Source organism: Spea bombifrons, chromosome 1 (genome assembly GCF_027358695.1).
Source record: "Spea bombifrons isolate aSpeBom1 chromosome 1, aSpeBom1.2.pri, whole genome shotgun sequence".
In the NCBI taxonomy this organism is placed as follows: Eukaryota; Metazoa; Chordata; class Amphibia; order Anura; family Pelobatidae; genus Spea; species Spea bombifrons.
The window spans coordinates 112222196-112247011 of NC_071087.1; the positions used below are offsets into that span (position 1 = coordinate 112222196).

General features: G+C 41.3%; 2 protein-coding genes across 2 annotated transcripts in view; one reads left to right on the plus strand and one right to left on the minus strand.

Annotated features, from left to right (window-relative positions):
* The window catches only part of MED13L (mediator complex subunit 13L), a 66565-nt gene that overhangs the window by 19575 nt on the left and 22174 nt on the right, over positions 1-24816 (plus strand). The window contains exons 3-4 of the mRNA XM_053468863.1: positions 21223-21307; positions 21795-21878. Of these exons, the coding sequence (XP_053324838.1) occupies positions 21223-21307; positions 21795-21878 (169 nt within the window). The remainder of the gene's footprint in view (positions 1-21222; positions 21308-21794; positions 21879-24816) is intronic.
* On the minus strand, positions 1636-3724 carry LOC128499891 (actin, alpha cardiac muscle 1). Its single transcript, XM_053468872.1, has one exon. The coding sequence runs from the start codon at positions 3653-3655 to the stop codon at positions 2522-2524; it is 1134 nt and encodes a 377-aa protein (XP_053324847.1). The 5' UTR covers positions 3656-3724; the 3' UTR covers positions 1636-2521.

A 24816-nucleotide genomic window follows, 5' to 3' on the forward strand; every position in this document is an offset into this window, starting at 1 on the left:
GAGAGCTTTAGCACGGGAAATCCATTTGAGATTCCAGTCTGGTCTCCTTTCCTATTATAACTTGGGGGTCGCTTGAATCACAGTGACGTAAAATCTAATTCAGTTTGCAGATTACACTCTGACTGCTGATGCGGGATATGAACATAGCGTTATGATGTTATATAACTTGAAAGAAATTGTGTTACTGTGATTTATTATTTGTGAGGTTTCAGCTATACATTTCCCATAATGCTCAGCTAGGCAAGGGCATCATGGGAGTTGTAGTTTAATGTAGTGTAGTATGAACCTAAATGATCTTCTACTCACCTGTGCTTTGGCTGGTAGGTTGTGCTGTATAGGTGACATCATGGCTTTATTGGCATTTCCGAAACCTGTTCCACAATGTTGCGCTGTAGTCTGACATGTACTGGGCATTTCATAAATGAAACTGTAATGAGTGACATGCTCATAAACCCTTACACTCCAAATAACTATTTTAATATACCACATATTGTGGTTTCACATCTACATTGGCCATCACTCTGCTAGACTGTGTATCCCTTATAAACCCCAGAGCAGATAAATCAGCCATCAGTCATATGTTTTTTTACATTCGTGTGGTAAAAAAAAACAAACAAAAACAGAGACGTGATAGAACAGGGGCCGACAAATTTGGTAAAAATGTATTGGTAACAAAATAAATAAATAAAAGCAGCTTTTTCAAAGGTGCTAACTCCATTACTATATACAGCACTGTATTTAATGCTCAAATAATATTATTCACCCCCTTGTATCGAGTTTTTGTTGGTGTCATAATATTCACTTGATCGTCACCTCGTATAAGTTATTATATAAGTTATTGGAAAGTATTAGTTGACATATGACCTAGAATGATGCATTATAAAGGAGACCCCTTAAAGGGTATGTTGCACAAACAAAAGGGGGGGGTTATATCGCAGCAGCTGGGAAAACTGCATTTGGTATCTTGACAGATGCAGCTGTAAATACAGACTTCTCTTCTCTGAGATAGTAGCGAGACGCTCTCTGTCTAGAGTGTGAGGGAGGTAAGGAGAGAACGGCACTGAGTGACACGTACAAATGCAGTCGGCGCAAAGCCCTGGTGCATTCTACTGTCAATGCCAGCCTTTCTCTTTACAAATGTGATGTCATCAAAAACAGCAGTGATGAGGTAAGATTTCTTGAAAGGTTATGCATAAACCTCTAGATTGTAAGCTGGTTTGAGCAGAGCCCTCCTCACCTGTTGTCTCTGTAAGTCAATTTGTTATGTTACATACTACTTGTTATGTCCTGTCTACCCATTGTACAGCGCTACGGAATTTGGCACTATATAAAACAATAAAATAATAAAAATACTGGTGCAAAGTGGTAAAAGTGTAGCAATCACTGTGGCAACCAATGGAAAATTCCTGCTTTTACCAATTTCCACCAAAATTGTTCCATTTACGTAACCCCCACGTTGCCCTGTGACCTGAGATAAAGCTCACCATACTTTCGACTTTTGTACATTTTGATAGAATTTAATTTTTTTAAAAGCCTCCAGTGTAGCATTAGAGCATAATAACTTATCACACCCCAAAACATTGTGTACCTGTGATTTGGTAATACCTTGAAAAACAAATAACAAGTAAACACAAAGATGATTGCAAAATATTTTATTGTGATTAATCTTTTTTTTTTTTTTTTTTAATTGAGCAGAAATGCATCAATACCCACAGCACAATATCTTAAATGTACATTTCACATTATGTGATCTTACTCATTAGCACTTTACAATAGAGTTCTTTATAAGGTTTAACATAGCAGCAAGTTTTTTGTGGTTGGCATCATATATTTGAGCATGTTTTAGGGTAAACCATTACTACATTATTATATACTACGTTATTACTACACATGAAGAGGATTACAATATACACAGACACTGCATAATATGTTAGTGTGTCTAAATGTTAGTGAATAACCATTACAATACGGTCTGGTGTTTGTTTGAGATGTTGTTGATGCCAACCATATTTTGTTTCCCTTAATTTACTCTTAATGTATACAATAAAATGTGGGCTTGGCAAACTGGTTTTCCAGCCATTGCCAAAACTACAATTCCCATCCAGCCCCTGTATTTTTAGTTTTACGCCCCGGTTTTACATGTTCAGTGTAACAGCTTAACCCCATTTAGTACATAAGGGGACTGTTGCAAGTTGCACGCCCCTCTAGCCCCAAGGATAATTTAGTGTCCTTATAGCCCTGTCTGAACATAGCAGATGCTTCAAATATATTTAGCATATAAAGATATTTCAAACCTTTTACATTTGTTGTGATCCCTTTCCGTCTGTACCCCTCCTGAGTGAGAGACTGAAAACGGAGGAGTGAGAAAAAAGAAAAAAAAAAGTCCTCACCAGTGATCTTGTCATCGTGATTTTAAAGAGGTCTGTTGTTTATACCATGATGTTATAAGCCAGTTCTTTTTATGCATAATTTCTCTGTGCGTAAAGACACACACAGGAACCTGCAAAAGGTAATCTGATGTTTAGAAGCATTTGCGGTGGACAATTGAAGGTCCAGCCTCGTCGTATTCTTGCTTGCTGATCCACATCTGCTGGAAGGTAGAGAGAGAAGCCAGGATGGAGCCGCCGATCCAGACTGAGTACTTGCGCTCAGGTGGGGCGATGATCTTGATTTTCATGGTGCTAGGTGCCAGGGCTGTGATTTCCTTCTGCATACGGTCAGCAATACCTGGGTACATGGTGGTACCGCCAGAGAGAACGTTGTTGGCGTAGAGGTCTTTGCGGATGTCAATGTCGCACTTCATGATGCTGTTATAGGTGGTCTCATGAATGCCAGCAGACTCCATGCCAATGAAGGATGGTTGGAACAGGGTCTCAGGGCAGCGGAAACGTTCGTTACCGATGGTGATGACTTGGCCGTCGGGCAGCTCGTAGCTCTTTTCCAGGGAGGAGGAAGAAGCAGCTGTGGCCATTTCATTCTCAAAGTCCAGGGCAACGTAGCACAACTTTTCCTTAATATCACGCACAATTTCTCTCTCAGCTGTTGTGACAAAGGAGTAGCCACGCTCTGTCAGGATCTTCATGAGGTAGTCAGTCAGGTCTCTGCCTGCCAGGTCGAGACGCATGATGGCATGGGGCAAAGCATAACCTTCATAAATTGGGACATTGTGAGTGACACCATCTCCTGAATCAAGTACGATACCAGTTGTACGGCCTGAGGCATAGAGAGAGAGCACAGCCTGGATGGCAACGTACATTGCAGGGACATTAAAGGTTTCAAACATGATCTGTGTCATCTTCTCCCTGTTGGCTTTTGGGTTTAGTGGAGCTTCTGTGAGCAGGGTGGGGTGCTCTTCAGGGGCAACACGCAGCTCATTGTAGAAGGTGTGGTGCCAAATCTTCTCCATGTCGTCCCAGTTGGTGATGATGCCATGCTCAATTGGATACTTGAGGGTAAGGATACCTCTCTTGCTCTGGGCTTCATCTCCTACGTATGAATCCTTCTGTCCCATACCAACCATGACACCCTGATGGCGTGGACGGCCCACGATGGAGGGGAACACAGCTCTGGGAGCATCATCACCTGCAAACCCAGCCTTCACCAGGCCAGAACCGTTGTCACAGACCAAAGCGGTAGTTTCCTCGTCGTCACACATGGTTGATTGCTGGAGGCAAGTTAGGACTTGTGGCGTGGAAGGGCAGGTGCGTTATGCTGTTGCTACAACTCTTGAGTGTGCACCGAGTCTTTTATATTCATTCTAAGCCCCTCTCCTCCTTTTCTCCCCTCCTTACTCGTACTTCCTTTACCTAGTTTAGGAATGCTTTGCAATGCAAGAGGTGTTTCCCATGTGCCTATCCATATTTGGCCCTTTCAAAGCCAGCCCATGTCACCCACCCTTGGATTCTTGTCATTCATGGTTGGGAGGAGGGGGAAAGGAGTGTCTTGTCTCTGTGCCCTGTCTGTCCTTAAAAGGCTACTTGCCAGCCCGGGTCCCCGGCAGCACACCGTCCTAAGAGCCTGGGAGGTAGTGAGTGACAGTGACATATTCCTGGAGGACAGCTGGAGGCGTATCGTCTGCAGCAAATGGGACATATGTACATACATGCGCTCTTTTTGGAAACCTGTTTGAAACGCTATGCCCATGCATGGGCAATATTTTTTTCTGTGAGATAAGGAATTGAAGCTGCCTGATCATTTTAATACATTACTAAAGCAACAGCAATTTATTTGGTGACCATCTAAGCAATGTGCCTTTCTAATGGAATGTACGGGATGTAACATTTGTGTATGTATATTTAATGTGTGGGTGTGTGTGTATATGTATTAATTTATTATATTATAATACACACGCGTACCTTTAGAGATTAATTATGGGAATGTAATCTCCTTTAGCAACAATATCATAGCAGTTTGCTGGCAGAATACACCGCATCTCAGTTTTAATCCATTTACGTTTTAATGATTGTACTCTTCTAATATTACTGTATGCAATACGTTATTGGAATAAAAAGAAAGTTTGATTGTTATGCTAGGACATACGTGACATAAAGGGTTAGTTATTTTATTTATCTGATTTGGCTTGGCTTGCCAGAGAGGTTACTTTACCCAGGTACACAACGCTAAGCCAAAAAGCTACAGTATCTAACACTAGGCATCGGGTATTTACCTTTTTCATCACAGGAAGCTGTTTATGTGGCATTAACTCATTTTGCATCATATATCGTAGCAAAAGGTTGAGCAGTTTTACTGCCTAATAACAAGCCATGGGTTCATGTAACTATTTAAATTCTTTTTATTTATTTTTTATTCTGTTAATTAGTTGCAATTTGCGGATATTGCCTTATTTATTTCCATTAGGAGTTATCAAACGTTTGTAGGTTTTAAATGCTTGATTTTTCTTCAGAGCCGAAGAATTCTATAAAAACTTCCTTTATAAAGTATACAAAAGTAAGGAGTTTGGCAATGTGCGTTTCTTACTTTGTGTTGTTTTTACTATTTAAACGCATGTCCAGATGTCATTAAAATAGCAAAATTCTGTCTTGTTTTTCTTGAGTGCACAAAAAGAGACAGTCTGTTACTACTATACATTGCAACCTGCCATGCCACAGTGTTTTGCAGGGATATCTGGGGTTAAGAGCGCTCCATACTCCCTATCAGGGAAGTGACAGAAATAGGATGGAATTCATGAGGAGTAGGCGGGCGCCTGGCCATCAAGCCAAGGAGGAATTCCTAAAAAAGACAATATAGGGCTTTGCTATCAGGCCGGCTGTCCGTCCAGGCGCCTGTCCCAGCCCACATCCGTGAATTAATCCCATCATCTCTTTTTACATCCAGTAAACAGATTTTCATCATAGTGCCGAAGAACGCAATACCTGTCTGTTATTTCTAATTAGTGTGTCTTTATACTGATTTGCAGCCTTGCATTCATATACAGACGGATCAAACTTCTGATGCACAAAAGTGGTCGCCTTGTCCGTGGTTGTATTGTCCGGATATGAGACCTTGGTATTTGTAGGTTTTCTGCAACGTTTGTGACGTTAACAAAGCCCCATTCAACACAATACTTATCTGATTGTGATAACGTGGCAAAAAGAGGTATTTTGAAATTAGTTCAAAGAGCAATTCTGTTACAAAGCTTTAAATTTGGTCTTATCACCATAGCAACCGATTTAAAAAAAAAAAAAAAAATAAAAAAAAAAAAAATCAGCATCACATCTTCCAGCGCTCATTATAAATAACATTGCAAGTAGTTGCTGTGTGTGATTTTCTTTGTTTTGGTTTTGTACCCTTCTTTAATAGTTTATTTGCTTGATCATTCACTATGATTTAAAATGATCACTGCTATTTGAGCTCGGTATTCCATGATCCCCTTCTGTTTGCTTTTGCATTCATTAGCGGCATTGTTGAATGTTTTTCTTTCCTTAAAAAAAAAAATTCACTGGGCCTCTCACGACTGCATTGTTTATTTCTTTCCTCGTCTATTGCATTCCAGAGCGTTATAATTTGGAAGATACATCAGCATGTGGGGACCTTTTGTCGTGTAAGGGTCTGCACGATAATTACTAATGGAGATTTTATAATATCGTGAGTCTTTTACATCATATGGGAACCGCAGAATACAGTGTGCTTAATGGTACACGTGCACAATTCTCATCTACATCACTACATACTTTTATTCTTTTTATTGCAAATAAATTAGGTCTTCTATTTTCTTTAATAAGGAAGTATTTTGATAAGCAAAAACATTCAGTGATTAAAACATTCTTGCACGCAATTACAGATGTGATGTAACCATGTATGATGTAATGTAACCATTTATGATGTACAGTGGAACAAATATGTTTTGCATCATTGATCCCTCAAACAGTCATTAGTGTCCGTATTTGTCAGGCATAAAATGAATATAAATGACATGTCCCAGCTGTTTCAGTAAATATGAATATATATATATATATATATATATTTTTTTTTTTTTCCCTCAAACAGCGTTGACATGAAAAAATGTTTGCCAGGCATACATTGTTTGTAAACTTAGATAACTGTGTTATACTGCATATGTTTTATGCAAATAAAGTTGATTAAACATTGAATATTTAGTCATTTATATGGGCGAATAAGATGAAATAGTTTCTATCTGCGAGAAATAAGACGCACATTGCATGATTTGTCACAGTGGAAATCCACTTTTAATTATTTCCTAGTTTTCCATAGCCACCGTGCTTCTTCTCTTTTGCACAGTAGCGTCACATGCCTCGTCCCAAAGTAAGTTTCGTTATGTTGTATTGAGCGTTGCACGCAGTTCTTCGAGGAGCTGTCCTGCGGTTACGGGACGCTCAGATCTTGGTAGCCTCTCTTTACCCTATGGCCAAATTTAGTAAAAGGCAGGCGGCTATATTTGAAGGGCTATATTTGACAGCTAGCCAGGCTTCAGATTACTTGCCATTCCTGATTTTCTGCTTGATTTTCAGCTGTTTTCTTGTCTCCAGCTCATGTTAGACCTTTTTGTACTTAGGGGTTTACAACACGGAATATATTTTCTTGTTAAAATGCGGAAAAAAATATTTTGAAAAATATTTAACATGCCTTTGGAACGTCTGTCCTCCATTTAGCGTAAGAGAAGGGGCATGCTGGAATGAAGAAGACAATTTCTATAGTCACACAGATTGAGTTAAATACAAATATATCTCCTTTCATTACCTATAGTTAACCTAAAGGCAAAACCATATTATCAGGAAATATTTGACTTAGAGACAACCTCACTGCCAGCTTTTATTCATTGTCACCATGATTAATCGTTCAGAGAGTATGCCCTGATGTTGGTGTGGCTAAAACATACCAGATTGGGGTAGACTGATCCCATTAGATAGCATAACAGAGACTGGCTTTTTGGGGAATACATTTAATGAACTCGATTAGTCCATTGGTTCCAAATAAAACTTTTTTTTTTTTTATTTTTTTTTTTAGAATGTTTGCCTTCTGCTGCTACAGGGAAATGTAATTATTTTGACTCAATGAAAATCCATTTCTGAAAGAATTGCTAAATTAGTGAAAATTATAAATGTAATAAGCTGGTAAACTAATAAATGATTGGTAAATAATTGATTAGTATTACATTGCTAAATTACCGTAATACGTTAAATAATTGGACAACAATCAGTTCAGTGTTATTTAAATAAAGTTGATACATTAATTAGTATATTATTAATCATAAATGAAGCAAGACACATCTAGCCAGAATGGAGCTCACTGTGCCTGCCGCTTCTGTTCTGGGTATCCTTGGTGCTAGAACGTGATGTTGGTTGACCCCGTGCGGAGCGCGTCAGTCGATCGGCCACCCTCTCCATCTCCCAGGTGCCACTAACCCTAGACTATTTCTCGTGGCCTTGCTGACCCTGTGCCCACGGTTTGTTTAGCCCTGGTGTAAACAAACCTTGTTCAACTTTTTAATCAAACACCAAATTGATTTCTAGGTGTACTGAACATTTCCATCCGTGTTTTCCGGACCAGCCTCGCTGACTTTGGGACCTTTACTCTAAACTCCTACGCATGACCTCCCCCTAGACCCATGGACGTGTTTGCATTTCCAGCCTTACCTATGGCACTTCTAAATTCAGTACATTTTGGCAGCCAAAAATGAGCTTTTGGCAGAACTGTGGCTCCAGCCATCTCTACCCTGTCTGTGGTTAATGAATGATGCTGGCACTGTGGACAAAATGATGTCCCTGGTCCGTGGCTCCGATGCTGTAATAAATGCAAGTGACAGTAGCAGCGTTCTGCAGGTTAGATGTTGGGGTAAGATATGCGTGGTGTGTCGCTCCGTGTCCCGTGTCTGTAATCTGGTCTGTTGCCAGAGACACGTTGCCGTCTGCAAAGCAATCCGGTGCTAAGCCTGGCCTGACGAATAGTCTCCATTTAAAAGCCCTAACAATAGCATCTGTTGAAATTACACGCAGGCAGCCGAACGTTAAAACAGTAAATAGTGGAGTAGGTATGATTTGTTTAAATACTCTGATCCATGGGCGAATGTGTGGTAAGAGAAGATCCCAACACTGTGCTGGTAAAACGCAAACTCATACGTAGATGCCGATTATTTCATTCTGGGGCGAAAAAAACCTGTCCGTAGCATTTGCTTTCTGCACAAATAGAGCTATCAAGGACTTGTGCTGATCTAGCTTAAAATTGCTATTTGCATTTTAGAAGCAATATATATATATTACAGTGTGTATGTGTGTGTGCTCGAAAAACGTTCGTAGTGTTTTACTTTCGTTGATCACAAAGGCTAAACCAAGGGAGTCTACTTCTAGTTTGTTCCAAGTGAAGTCCACGGCTGCTGGTTTTCTCATCTGAAGTGCCAGAGAAAAAATTGCACTAATCCTTCAGGTGTTTATGTAGCACGGTGGAACCTAGTTTTTTAGGAAGCAAGAACTCTTGGAGACCAAGAGCTGACAGCAGTCCCCAGGCGGTTATTGTCCAAGTGAAGGCCCATACGTCTGATTCTGGATTTTTAGTATGACCACAACCTTAGTTTAAAACCACATTTACCATAGTAAAACCACATAGTTTCTGCCAAATAGACCTCTGACGAAATCGGCATTGTGCTGACATTTCATACATCTAATACATTTATTAGCACGATGATATGCAGCGCATTGCAATGTTTTGCTATTTTGAAGCATAAGTGCCACTGCTGTAAAAAAACAAAAAAAACCCCCACCAAGTACAGCAATAACCCACGTGGGTATTTAATTTCAAAGGTCCATATGTAACATGCTTTGCTTTTATTTTATCTTTCATAGGTTTATGGGGCAGTGATAAAAAAGCAGGGTTTTACGAACTTAATCCATAAAACTTTTTTTTTTAAACGTAAAAGTATTTCCATACGGTGCAATTTCAGTAGTTGCAATTTGTTGTTGAGAACCGTGTAAACTTGAAACGTAGCGGATCTGTTTGTCTTCCAGAATCCCGTTTCAGTAAATATGCTGAATAAATCCACGTGACTTTGTTTACACATAAAACAATATAACAAATCCACCTTATGTTTCTACCACGAGGAAACGCATGTCAGTTTCTTTTTCTGATGCGATGCGTTATTATATCTGCCCTGTTATTAAGCTGCTGGTTGTTGATGAATAGTCCAGGCAGCCCTTGTAAGGGTGGATAAGGAGACGCAAGAGAACTTTAGGACAGGGAATTGATTAGATAACGCCGGCCTACGTCACGTATCTCGGCAGAGCTACGCGTTTAAGCTAAATATCGCCAAATAAAAAGCTTTAAGGACCCTGAAAGGTCTTTACAGACGTCTTCTTATTACCCGTTTCCTTATGCTTGAGATCCATAGAGATCCAATATAGCACTACAAATATATACTAATTTCTACATATAAAAGGCTCATCTCCATGGGAAAAGTTGGTCACTTTAGGCTAAGGTCTGATTAAAGAAAAGGAAGAGGGAAAAGCGTGCACATGAGTTCCGGGCACATAAGTCGTTTCATGACTAATGAAATAAAGCACGTGGGACCTGGTCTGAATGGAGTAGTCTGATACAGAATAATATGATACTTTCCCTTCTGGGAAGCTGAAATTTACACGGCTTCACATAGTATTGCAGGGTCAATTGCTTTGCTGTAGTTATACTTCAGATGTGGAGGTAATTGTACTATAAAGTGACAGCGTCGGTAGGTAATGTCATAGCACAGAAGCTTGATTGTAGGTGGAAGCAAAGAGAAGTATGATGGGATTAGAGGTGACAGGACAGGGACATTTTATGCATTATAGGTGGCAGCGCTGGCATACACTTGGATTATAGGCGGCAGCACAGGGGCATACACTTGGATTATAGGCGGCAGCACAGCGGCATGCACTTGGATTATAGGTGGCAGCGCTGGCATACACTTGGGTTATAGGCGGCAGCACAGTGGCATACACTTGGGTTATAGGCGGCAGCACAGTGCCATACACTTGGGCTATAGGCGGCAGCACAGTGCCATACACTTGGGTTATAGGCGGCACCACAGTGGCATACACTTGGGCTATAGGCGGCAGCACAGGGGCATACACTTGGGCTATAGGCGGCAGCACAGGGGCATACACTTGGGCTATAGGCAGCACCACAGTGGCATACACTTGGGCTATAGGCGGCAGCACAGGGGCATACACTTGGGCTATAGGCGGCAGCACAGGGGCATACACTTGGGCTATAGGCGGCAGCACAGGGGCATACACTTGGGCTATAGGCGGCAGCACAGGGGCATACACTTGGGCTATAGGCGGCAGCACAGGGGCATACACTTGGGTTATAGGCGGCAGCACAGGGGCATACACTTGGGTTATAGGCGGCACCACGGTGGCATACACTTGGGTTATAGGCGGCACCACAGTGGCATACACTTGGGTTATAGGCGGCAGCACAGGGGCATACACTTGGGTTATAGGCGGCAGCACAGGGGCATACACTTGGGTTATAGGTGGCAGCGCTGGCATACACTTGGATTATAGGCGGCAGCACAGTGGCATACACTTGGGTTATAGGCGGCAGCACAGTGCCATACACTTGGGTTATAGGTGGCAGCGCTGGCATACACTTGGGTTATAGGCGGCAGCACATGGGCATACACTTGGGTTATAGGCGGCAGCACAGGGGCATACACTTGGGTTATAGGTGGCAGCACATGGGCATACACTTGGGTTATAGGCGGCAGCACAGGGGCATACACTTGGGTTATAGGCGGCAGCACAGGGGCATACACTTGGGTTATAGGCGGCAGCACAGGGGCATACACTTGGGTTATAGGCGGCAGCACAGGGGCATACACTTGGGTTATAGGCGGCAGCGCAGTGCCGTATGCTGGGATTGTAGGAGGGACAATGAGAATGTTGCACACTGCCAGGAAAGGCCAAGCAGAGTGATAATTTATGGATTTTATTATCGTGTTGAGACTGCCCTAGTCTCCTTTTGCACTTTTCTGTTATCTCGTGTCTCAACAGATAGTGTGCAGAATGTTCTCGTGTGTATCACAGAAGTTACACTTTAAAGTTGGGTTTTATGAAGTTTATGAAGAAAATGCTAGCATTCTGTAGCCCCTTTTCCTTTAAGGAAGGCTAGACCTATTTACACTATGATGCAGTAGACTGTAAGCTGGCCCTGCAAGCAGTTTTATGTGTTATGTCTTCTTTGCCCCAAGGAACACATGATTATTTCAGTCTTACTCGTAATTTTGTGTTTTGAAAAGAAAACCATACTTACTATGGGAAATAAATCTTAAATTCCTTATAATTTTTCAACAATAAGACCAATAAATTGCTGTGAATTGTGAAATGGCTTTTGGTTCCCCCCTTTGGTATGGTGTGGTATTGACAGGGACAGACTAGGCTATTTCAGTCTTGAAGGGCTGAAGAGGCAAATACTTTTAACCCATTCAGTGCGAGTACTGGGAACTCTGCATTAGGACTAGTTAGAGAGCATCCCATTTGTTTCAGGCATAGCTGAAGTTGCATTAACCGAGCTTCCCGCATTATAAACCATATACAGTAAATTGAAACCCCCCCCCCCTGCATTTGCCTCTTTCCCTGCCCCTCAGATCCTTGGTTTGAAAGGAAATTATTCAGCTGTAACTTGTATTCTTCCTTTGTGGTGCTTTATGGTTTGAAGGAATTTTGGGCCGTTCTTCTTGGCAGGTTGTTGAGTTTGGTTGGACGTCACTTGTGTACGGCAGGTTTCGTATAGTGCCATGGATTCTGGAGTGAGGTTAGGACTTTCACTGGGCCACTCTAGGTCATTCACCTTTGTTCTCCAGCCGCTTGCTTCGATGTTGCTCGAGGCTTATACGCAGGGGTAGTTGTCCTGCTGGAAGGTGGATCACATGCTTTAGTTTTGCTTTGTGCACTGAAGCAAGTTCTTTTCCTTGTCTTCTGCTCCATATAGTTGTTGTTCAATGTAAACAAGATGCGCAGACCCTGCTGACGAGAGCCATCCCTACAGCAGGGCGCTGTCACCATTATACGTCACTGGGACAGTGTCTATGCCGTACATAATAAGTCTCATCTGATCACAAAAACTCCGGACTTGCTGGCAGATGGTACGTTTCGAGTGATGGCTTCTTTCTTGCCGCCTTCCTATACAGGCCAGTGTCATTTAGGGCTTTTGATATGGTTGACTGGTGACCCCGAGTTTCGAGGGACAGCCTTTTGTTATGGCAGTGCCTGAGTTTTGTGATGCTGTTTCCGCTTCCTTACTGGATATCCCAGAAAGTACATCTGGGCTCCATAAACACTTGGCAAATATTTAGTATCCTTTTCCCAATCTCTGGATTTGTATAACTTTATCCGTAACTTCTATGGGTTGGTCTTAATTTCACTTCAGATTCGGATCCAGAATGGGGAAATATGACATTGACTTTAATTATTAACGGGTGGAAGCCTGAAATAAGGTAACTGAGTGCTTGCTGGGTGAACTAGGAGCTTCCAGAGCATAGGCGTTATTACATGGTTGAGCAAGCAACACTTTTTAATTTTATTACCAAATTGTAATTTGACTTTTCAGTATTTAAAATAAATGAAAAAATCGTAGTAATGAATGAAATTCCAGCACAGCATTTAAGTAATATGAGAAAATTGTAAAGGGGCTGACACCGTATGTGTGGGTTTCATAGTATATATAGTATATATAGTAGTATATATAGTATATCCTATTTTTTGGCTGCAAACACTTTAATTCAGATGCCATTTTCTCCACTAATTTAAACGCTCATGTATGTAACTAATAGACTCCAGGAGGTTCTAGTTGTATATTATATAAAAATGTAACAGTCTCATTCACCAGCAAGGGGATCCTCGTTGGCCATGTTTTTCCGGACACGTACAATTTTTGCACGTTCGGGGCCAATACCTGTAAAATGCAGCCCTGTAGTTTGTGGGCTTTGTTTATTCGGCAATATATGTCAATATAGTCATAGAAAAGATGGCTGATGTGGGTACCCTGTTGACTACTAAGATTCAGTTTAGTTTTTAGCAAAATAAAAATAGTCCAGTAAAACGGTACACTTAGAAACCAAGCTTTACTTTCTCAGTCCGGCATGGTGTCCGGTTTGACACCGCTTGGATCGTCACAAAATACCCATCTGTTTTACAAAATCTTTTGTCTCTTTACAGTTTTACTACGTTTGTTTTTTGTATTGAAGCTTTTTACAATATGTGTCTTTGCTGGGTACAGTACTGGTTTATTTAGGGTGTACAGTTATTAGCATTTTTTTTTTGAGTAATCAAAAATCAGATATTTGGTCCCATGCTAGAAAATAAATAATAAAAAGAAAACTACCAACATGTTACAGATTTTTCAATTTGTGCCACACAAACTTGATATTTTTGTTTCCTTGTTCAGTTTCCTTTAGAATTAAGATATGTGAATGTCGGCATTGGTATTTATTATTATTATTATTATTATTATTTATTCTCTTTTTTTTATATATTTATATATTTGTATCTGCCATAACATGAGTATTACTCCAGGAAAATGCTGTGTAATTACATTTTGTTTGTGAACAAGTTGAGTAAATGTTATGTATTCATTCAATCTATAAAATTAAAAAGGGGGATGGGAAGTATGTTTCCCTACAGCAGATGAAAGGGTGGTGTGAGCAGTCGTACTTAACATTAGAAAGAAAAGAAGGCAGGGGTAGGGAAAGATCAAAGAAATATAAAGAAAAAGAGAGGGGGGGGCGGGTGAGACCGAAAGAAATGCAGATGTCTCAGGGGAGCGGAGGGCAGGACACAGTTATAAATTATATGCAGAGTCTGCTAAATTACATCCAGACCGTTCCCAGTGAGCTGGCTCAGTACTTCCTGTGTCTGAAAGCGGGACCTGCGAGTCTGTGCCTGGGCCAGAGACCTGTCTGTGGGGGAGATTAATATACAGAGGCACATCTTTAGCCAAACCACTTGGAACATACAGCACATTACAGACGTGTGTTACATGTGTATGCATGTGTATATTATATATATATATATATATATATATATATATAATATTAGAATTATATGAAATTATATATAATATTAGAATTATATGAAATATCCGGTCGCGCTCTCCATGCAGCGTGGGGGTTAAACATTCCTTACCGTGCTGTGTGATAGATGGCAGTACATGCTGCCGGCATCTGCTCACAAGTGTAGGGCTCATGTATGTGTGTCCTCGCCAGCACCTGCTCAGCCTTCATCTCCATGACAACATGCCATTGTTTATATTGGGCAAGAAAAGTCTCCTTCCATCAGCCCGTGTAGTCTGCCCTTTATTCCTGCTGTAGCGACTCAAACCTCAGTCTTTAGTCTTCTTGGCTTATATTCAGGATGCATAAATGACTATTAAATGCATGTTTAAATTCCCCTGGTGTATTGTCCTCTACCACTTCTGCTGGAAGGCTGTTCCATTTACCTACCGCTTTTTCACGAAAGTAAAAGATCTCTGCTTTGCTGTTTAGTTGTCATTGGTTAGCTCTCGGGGGGATTTTTTTGAAGGATCAATAACACAAGGAAAGAAAGATAGGCCATAGGCTGGTGGAGGGCATTCCAGAGGATGGGACAGCCCTTAAGATTATCGGATGAGCAGAGACTGGGTAGGGAGTGTATTTATTGAGTAAGGAGATGTAATAGGGTACAGGCATCCAGTTAGAGACAGAGGAAAAGCAGTTAGTCAGGAGATCAGGAAAGGATAGGTAGATCTGGATATCATCAGCATACAGGTGGCAAAGTGAGACCATGCGGGGTCCTAGAAATGAGCCTTAGGGTATATTAACTAAGAGAGGAAGGGGAGGGAAAGCGTTACTGGAGAGTGAAACACCGGAGGAACGATCAGAACCAGGAGAGAGCAGTGTCACAGAGACCACGATTGACTTTGAAGGAGAAGAGGGTGGTCCACAGTGTGTAAAACAGCAGAAATGTCCAGTAGGATTAGTAGAGTGTTCACCCTTGGATTTCACAGCCAGTAGGTAATTAGTAACTTTAATAGGGTGATTTCAGTAGAATGTCTAAAGCAGAATCTAGATTGAAGAGGGTCATGTAAAGAGTCAAGGAATGTAGTTATTTGATTATATACAATGTGTTCCTGGAAGCTTGTAGGCAAGAGGAAGTAGAGAGATGGGACAGTGGTTGGAGAGATCAGATGGATCCAGGAAGGCCTTTTTCAAGATTGCAGTTATGGTAGCATGCTTGAAGGAGGATGAGACAGATCTAATAGAGAGGGAGAGGTTGAAGATATGAAGGGATAGGGTCAATGGGACATGTGGTTGGACAAGAGGAATGAAGAAGAGCATGAACCTCTTCTTCAGACGAGAGAATATGTTTGATGTAGAAGTGGAAGAAGAGTTCAGTGTATGGGAGGGTGAAGAGTCTCAAGTGAGGACAAGGGCAACAGGATTATGCAGATAACTGTGATTATGGACATTTTAACTCAGGTAGGTACTTGTCCCCTTGATTATCTGATCTCGGGGCTGCATACATTATAAATTGTATTTAAATATTGTTTAAAACATTTTTGTTATATTGGAACCCAAATTTTAACTTCCCAGAAGATATTGTCATGATCAGCATTTGTGACGAGGCACAAAAAATGTTATCCACTAGAAGACCTATTGCTTACTGTATTAGCCTTGTGCAGAAGAAGTCTTTTTCCAAGTAAAACCTGCAGGTGTGAATTAGTCACTCTTGGGAATGTTATTCAGGTAGCTTGTGTTTAGTACACTGGAGAAGAAGTGCAAAACCACATGGGTGATAAGCTTTGGTTCCTTGTATATATTACCCCGTCCTTCCTGCTATTCCTACTTTTCCCCCCGTGTAAATCTCTGGGCTAGACTTAGTGTGCATGATGGGAGTTGTCCACATCTGTAGCAGGGGTTAGGCTTTTACATTTTAAAAGTGATTCTGGTGGAAAGCTGCCGTCTTATAGCATTGCTGAATGAGCCACTCTAAGGCCACTTCTCCAACCATGCAGCACTCACAAGTTTCTTCAATGAGACGGCCTGTGGAAACTCCTTAAGTCCAGATGGTTTCTTACGATGTTGTTCCAGTCAGAGTAAATTGTGGAGTTCTTCTTTGAGGTCCCTGTAGTGCCCTTAAATCAGACTCTTCTGGAAAGAAAACGCCCCTCTGGCCACATGACCAATTATATGACACCTTGTGGGGTAAAGGTGATGGAAAACCCCTCCATTTAAGATAGCAATGAGATTCCTATAAGTCAGAATCCTTATCTGTTGGGTCATGAATCACCACAGGAGTCCATTGGGAAGGTGACACCTCTAGCCAGAACAGATACAGAGGACTTCCACAAGAAACTGGTTTAAATCAGATTAACCCATTTAATGCTTACACAAAGAAACAAACCACCTCTGCTGGATTACCCTTCCATGCATCCACTACATTATGAGTTAATCATGACACCCTCCAGTAGTTAGGTATCCCGCTGGCAAAATTTACCATGATGTTGGCTGCTCCGGGGTTTTTATTTTTTAATTGTTAAATTGACACTCCAATGTCAGAAGTAGCCCTTTAAAAGGAACTATTTACTGCCTCACTAAAAAGAATGCATAGTAAAGTACTTTATGGCAGCCATCCCATCTCCTATGTGGTCTGACAGTTCTTGCAGCTCATTGGCTGCTTAAGTCAGCCAGTCAGTGGCATAGGGATCTAAATTAAATCACCTCGGATGTGAATGAATGGTTTATGCCTTACTGAGAACAAACACTATAACTACACCCTTTAATTTCAGATCATGTCATACTATAATCTACATAGTCTATTGTATAATCCCTGGCGGACTATTATCACATTTGTAGTGAGTTTAGTTAAGCCTATTTTATTTTGTTTTGTCTGTTTGAATCTGAAATGCACTAATGTTCTCTCCTGTTTACATGTTCTTTGATAACTTAGTACTTAGTAGCTCACTTTTTGGAGAAGCAAGTGCCACAACCTCTGTGCTTATTCTCTCCCTTTCACTAACGTGTTTTTCTTGTAATTAAAAACGTCAGTTAAATCCCCTTGATTGGTACCATAAGAAGGTCAGAGTTTTGTACATTATGTGAATTATGTCCCTGAAGTGGATGTCTTTTTAGGAGCACTGGTGGCTGTTTTGTCTCCATGGGTGGGTTCTTTCTCCACTATCCTCTATGACAAAAACAGAGCGTTCCTAAGCACTTAGTCGCTTGCGTTCTCGCTGACATGTCGTGTGAACCGACCATCTTACTTTCTTTATTCTAGCGTTTTGGAATACATTGTCGCCATGCGTGTCCTTTGTGTCTTTATCAGTGTCCTCTATGCACGTAATGCCTTACTCCTTTTGTTTTAGTTTGCTCTTTGGTTTACTTATGTCGTATATCATAAAAGGCGGCCATTCCTAGAAAACTATTTGTTGTTTCAAGCAGTGTATTCTGCAATTATCCGTAGTTACACGTGCTTTGACACAAAAGAACAAGCCGTTAATAGGCGATGGACAGCACACTTCCCTATGGGTATACAACATTTACAAGAGCACACGTGTAATATTGGTGTAATATTGTGCTGCAGTGATATAGTGACCAGAATTGGGAGATCTTGATATTTTCATTGCATGGTAGAAAGTATACCTTCTTGTATCACTAAAAGGACCAGTAGGTGTTAAATAATTAGTAAGTGTTAAATCTTAAACCTTTACGTATTAAGATCTCCTGACGTAGCTTCATGCGTAACAGTGTTGGTGCTACCTGCCATCTCTGTTAACATTGTGCTGTCCCGTGTATTCCTTGGTCAATTTCTTGTTCAGTTTCTTATGGCACAGCTAGAGATGAACCTCTTAAATGTTTGGCTTATGAGAATCCTATAAAATCTTATTTTCAACTATATTAAAATGTCTCATTAAATGTTTAGGCTTGGCGGTAAAAAAATCTCTTTAGCTTCATCCCAAAATGAGCCAGAATAGTGTGATTCTGATACCTCTATGACACTTAATTCTCCAGGGGGAAAAAAAACTAGCTTTCATGTGTTTGACTGAAGAGCTTTTGTTTTATTCACCTTTGGTGGAGTGAATGAATAATGGTTAAACTTCTAAGCCCCAGAAAACATTGGTCTAATATTTTTCATTCACTCTCTTGCGCCCTCTGCTGTCAACTCCTGCGCTGGAATGTCTTGTTTCAGTGTTTTACACCGTGATACATTGCATAAGGTCATTTCCATGCAAACTTAAACCTAAGGATATTTTCACAAAGTCTACTGAAACATTCTGGTAGAGAGGCAGGAGACATTAAACATTGGATTTTATCAGATAAAATGATCATTTATTTACAGCAGAATAAGCATCTATACGGTCGCTGAAGAGAGAAAGCATGTGGCCTGTGCACTTGTTCAAATTGGCATGGAGTTGGGAAGCTGCAGATCCCAGCTCTGTGCCTTACCTTGATTTTTTTTCTTTTTTTTTCTTTTTTCCTCTAATCCCTTTCCCCTTGACCGCATCACCTATTTTCCTCCACTTCAATCTGTATGGCAGAGCCCTCTGTTTTATTTCCTCGCTCTTGCCTTCTCCTTCACCTCCCCTTCTCCCTGAAATTTGCAAGTGATAAGACTAGGCACGGATCCAAATCCCCCATTAGCAGCTCCCCTCTCTGTTGTACATGTAAAATGCGCTGCTGCAGCTTCTTGCCAATTGGTTGGAAAGCCACCGAGAGCATAGCAATGCCCAGGAATGGAGCACTGCCGCTTAACCCCTGCTTTTCCAAAAGGGATCAAATTGGTGATACTCTAGCAGATGGGATATATATATATATATATAGATATCATTATTATTTTATTTAGTTTATATTTATTTTATTATTTTATTTAAAAAAGAGAAATGTCTCTATTATATTATGTTTTCTGTGATTTTATTTTCCAAATATCAGTATAATGAGCTATAAGATATTTAGTATATATAGGCCTTGCGTCAGACCACCTGTCTTATTCCAGCTCAAGCTGCTAGTGGAGTGTCGGTTCACATGAACAAGGCATGCTCTCCTCTGTCTATTCACCCAGACAATGATGCTCTGACCAGTGGAAGAACTATTAATTGATCAAGCATGGCTTCATTTGCATTGCCATAAACTGTTCTCACAATGCGGTAAGTGAGCAGGGAAGGTCACTCAAAATATCCCACCACTGCTTATAATGACAGCCTCCAGATCTGCAGATTAAGAAAGTTTATTCAAACGAAACTATTAAATGCTAAACTGTTACTGTGTCTCTCACCGCTTTTAACTTGTATCATTATACATTGAATTTCATGTGTTCAAACCAATAATAAAAAAGTTTTACAATAAACTAAAAAGCTCACTAAAAAAATAATTTTCATAAAACCCCGTGCAAGGTGTCCCTACAGCAGCAAACACCATCCTGTTAACACAAATTCTGTGTGTTTAATGCAGTCAGTTAGATACTTTGAAAGAGAAAGTGTTGACTATGTCTCTCTCTTTCCTCAATAAACCACAATATATTTATGTACATTTACCTCTTCCTGGCTTTTCTTTTTTCAAAAATTTGGCATATGAATAAGCCGTGCATCCCAAGGAGCTTGGAGGTCTTGGTGCCTCTGCTTTGGTGAGCCATCACCGGGCAGAAGACATCAGATGTCATAGCGTTGTGTAATGTGTGTTACCTTGTCAGCACATCTCTACGGTTCATCTGTGGTGCTGTCTGTGTAAAAAAAGGTTAGGAAGACCTCCGACAGCAGGGCTGTGTGTAAAGAGCGCTTCTGGTACAAAGTGATAGACGTGGCCCAATCGACAAGGCAACCCATACGGTTTTACTGCTATTGCTCCGCTTTTGCCAATCTCTCTTTATTATTTATATGTAGTTTCCAATGTCATCTCTGTGATGTAAGAAAATTACCCTAGGTAATAGCAGAAATGTATGTGAACATTAAATAAAATTCGCCTTTGGCAAAGAAATCATAAATATCTTGGCATGTTCTCATGTAAAGGTCCACCGAGAAGAAAAAAGACAGAAAAGTAGAGGGTATAAAGAGCAGCCAGTGGACGCCACACAAAATAATTTAGCCATCGTATATTTTCATGATTTTTTTATTTTTATTTAACACCTTGGTGTATACTAGTCCAGAAAATTGCTTTGACATAGAAATAGTACTTTGCAGAATACGAGCTTCAAATGAAGTCTTACCAGTAGATATGTTGCCTGCTTTGCTTGGGTGTTATGCTTCAAGGAGAGGTCAGATCGAAACACTCTGCTTCATTCATTTGAAAAGGAAAAATACTGATGCCATAAATAGCTGTTCGATGCCTGCCTGGTGTGCGGAGGCAGAGCCTTGCCAAGGAGAGGAGACGTGCTACATAACCCGGCCTTGGATATATATACTTCCAAGACTGCTCCCTCTCCTGCTGCCAGCATGGACATTAAGTACCCTGGTCACCGCATTGTTGATTTATCTGCGTTTTTCAGTTTCTTGTTATTCAGCAGCAGGATATTTTTGGTACCAGGCTGTTTGTAACAAACCTCAGGAGCCAGTGTGCTTTGTCTTCTTCTTAAAATATCACTTCACGGGCCCAACTTCTTGAGAAGCTGAGTTAGATGAAGTAGACTATGTGTCTTCGACTGGTTCGTGAATATATTTGCCTGCTTCTAAATCCTACAACAGTCCCCGAAATCGTCTGTGTTCCCTGCAGATTTCTTTCTATCAAGACGTATTATATTTGACCTGTTACATTTTTTTTTTATCCAGTGGCTGAAGAGGGGCTGTGGGAGAATGGACTGTCATACGAGTGCCGAACATTGCTCTTCAAGGCCATCCACAATCTGCTTGAAAGGTAACCTAATAATTGCAGTACTACTTTGGTCAGCGTTCTTAAACAGAGCTGGCATTGATACAGAACTTTTTTCCCCAACTAATCAAAACTTCAAAGTCAAATGCATTTTTTCCAATATGTTGAGCTTTGTGCATTAAAAAGTCCTAATAATAATAATAATAATAATAAAAAAATGCAGTTCACAAGCATTCCAAGTGGCTGTTGAGGGCCCCACCATGTTGCTAGATATTAGATTCATTTTAAAGTAGTTGCACCTATCTTGTGGAAAAAATATGAAACATAATTACAAAAACAGCCCAACATTTAAAAAAAATATATATATGGTATGTTATTCCTGATAAATATGGAGCTACAAAAAGTCCTGTTTGCCCTGACAAAAATCCATGAATTACTGCTCTGGTTGTAAGACATGATCGTGTAGATTCTGGTTCTCACCCGTATAAAATCATGTGGCAGTGATTCTTTTTTGTTTCTGAACCTGATTTAGGTGTCTGCTGGACAAGAGTTTTGTACGAATTGGGAAGTGGTTCGTGAAGCCCTGTGAAAAGGAAGAGAAGTCCGTAGCCAAGAGGTAAAAAAAGAAAAAGAAATGTCGCCAGGCTGTCATTGCTTTTCATGATCTCATCATCTTATGCGCGCATCGCCTGCTTCGTATTGTGTTGGGGGTACCAGTATATATAATTTACCTACAAGCAGTAGTATTTATAGCATCCTTATCTTCAGCACTGTTCACATTGGTTATGTTGTCCTCTATTTCCCCTCCTTATTGATCGGAGTTACAATCTTATACTCTCTCATTGATGAGCAAAGAACGTTTGCTTGTAATCAGCAGTTCTGCGATGTGTTTTGCTGGCATGGTAGAAAGCAGCAGGGGCGAGTCTAGCTGCCTGAGCAAAACATCTTTGCAACTCCCATCTTTTACACACATAATAAAAGAATTAAAGAAAAGTATGGTATAACAGGGCATGTGCCTTTTTATCCCCACAATGCCCCATGTTACGGTGGCCAGATGGCTCCTTTGACTGTGATCACTAATAGAAAATGTGTAGTGCGCTCCTGCTTTAAAATTGGTGCTACTTAAATGCTAGAGCCACCTCTGTGAAGCAGTGATCTTTGGCTCGGGGGCCCATATGCATACTGTTGGGATAACTTACAACAGAAGCCCTTGAGCCAAAGATCACTGCTTCACATATAGGGCTATCGCATGCGCCATATCAGACTTGCTGGGCTTTGTGTTATAACCCCCCTAGCCAGAACGTATGTAGCTGTGCACAGGCGGTGGGTGCTGGGAATCAAGGTGTGGTCAGTCTGCCAGCCTGTGCCTTGGAATGTATGCCTATTACACACCCATTATGTCTGATTTTATATCGGGGATGTCCGCTGGTGTCGTGTTAGACGCCGTAGTTACAGTGAGTGACCTGTGTATAATGAAGCACGCTTTGTCCCTAACCCTACCTCCGACTATCAGTCTTGAAATAGAATCATGTTCTCATTTTGCAGGCTGCTACTTTTGTATTGTTTTTTGCTCCTCCCCGTTACCCAAGCCCCCCCTACTCCCCGATCAGCCTGGTAATTATGCACAGGCTGACATGAAGACATTAGCAGTGTTGCCATAGCAACATGGTTTAAGTAGACAAGTTCCTGGCATGATGTCACTAGGACAGCATTACCCCTCCCGTCTTATATCCCCGCATGCAGAGAGAGAGTCTGATTAATCCAGTCAGTCACCGCTCCTCCTTGGTAGCCCCACATCATGTTCTTCTGCATGCCCTTGCTGAAAGAAAAAACTACGCTTTTTCACGCGAGCTGTACTACATGCTGATGAGCGAGGGCTATCACAAAACAAACCTGCGTTTCTTTAACCATGATTGCAGTCTAGTATAGCCTAGGAGATTTCAATACCGTATTTGCTCGATTATAAGACGACCCTGATTATAAGACGACCCCCCAAAATCTGAATATTAACTTAGGAAAAAAAGAAAAAGCCTGAATATAAGACGACCCTAAAGGAAAAAAGTTTTACCAGTAAATGTTAATTCATGTAAACTATTTTTTTTAATAAAAGCTATGATTGAGAAAAATATTTTTTTTGTTTTTATTTCTTGTATTTTCCAACCTGTCCCCCAGTTACGCACATCTGCCCCCAGGCTTGCCACTCCAATATGGCACTGTGGCCCATGATATGCCTTTTAACCCTCTATATGCCACTGTGCCCCATGGTATGCCTTTTGACCCCCTATGTGCCACTCTGCCTCCAGAAATGCCTTATACCCCTATATCCCATTCTGGCATTTAGGGGGTTAAAATGCATATTATGGGGCAGAGTGGCATATAGGGAGGTATAAGGCATTTCAGGAGGCAGAGTGGCATTAAGGGAGTTAAAAGGCATTGTATAGAGCACTCTGCCTCCAGAAATGCCTTATACCCCTATATGCCACTCTGGCATTTAGGGGGTTAAAAGGCATATTATGGGACAGAGTGGCATATAGGGAGGTATAAGGCATTTCAGGAGGCAGAGTGCTCTATTAAATGCCCTCTTAACGCCACTCCTGAAATGCCCTATGCCCCCATTTAACACACACACACCCTATACCCCCATTTAACACACACACACACTCTCTCTCTCACCCCCCTTCCCTCACCCCCCTTCTCTCTCTCTCACCCCCCTTCCCTCTCTCTCACCCCCCTTCCCCCTCTCACCCCTCTCAGCCCTCTCTTACCGGTGCGTCCAGCCGGGGCAGCGGGTTGACGTCGCCTTCCGCTGCAGCCAGAAGGAGGTGGAGTTGGCAGCGGGGGTTTGTATGCGTCCGTTGCGTATACTTTCCCCGGCTGTCAGAGATCAGAGTTCCCTGCACCGGTGCGTCACCGGTGCGGGGAACTCTGATCTCTGACAGTCGGGGAAGGTTTTTCGCGACGGACGCAGACAACCTCCGCTGCTAGCCACACCTCCTTCCGGCTGCAGCGGACGTTGTCTACGCGGATCGCGTAGACGTCAACCCGCTGCCCCGGCAACACAGCAGGAAGCACCGGTAAGTGTAAGGGGGGGGTCGGGTGAGACAGGAGGATCCAGGTCCCCTGCAGCGGTGCGGGGGATCTGGATCTTAGTCTCCTAATCAGACCTCTATTTGAGGTCTGATTAGAAGACGACCCCGATTAGAAGACGAGGGGTATTTTTCAGAGCATTTGCTCTGAAAAAAACCTCGTCTTATAATCGAGCAAATACGGTATATCCATATAAGTAACGAGACCTCATTTAGACTTCCCAAGTGGTTTGAAAGGCTCAGTACTGTCCAGTACAGCGTAATATATCTGTAATTCTAATACCAATTAAACGATTTATTCAGGTGCATTCAATAAGTAGAACAATTGCATGTCAATGTTGGAACCTGTACACGAGAAAGACCTGCTAAATACATTTCAGATAACTCTGCTTATTATCGTTTCAATTTTTGTTAATTCCACAGCAGCCGTGGACGCCATTAGTCTTGATTCCGTTTTAATGTAGACAT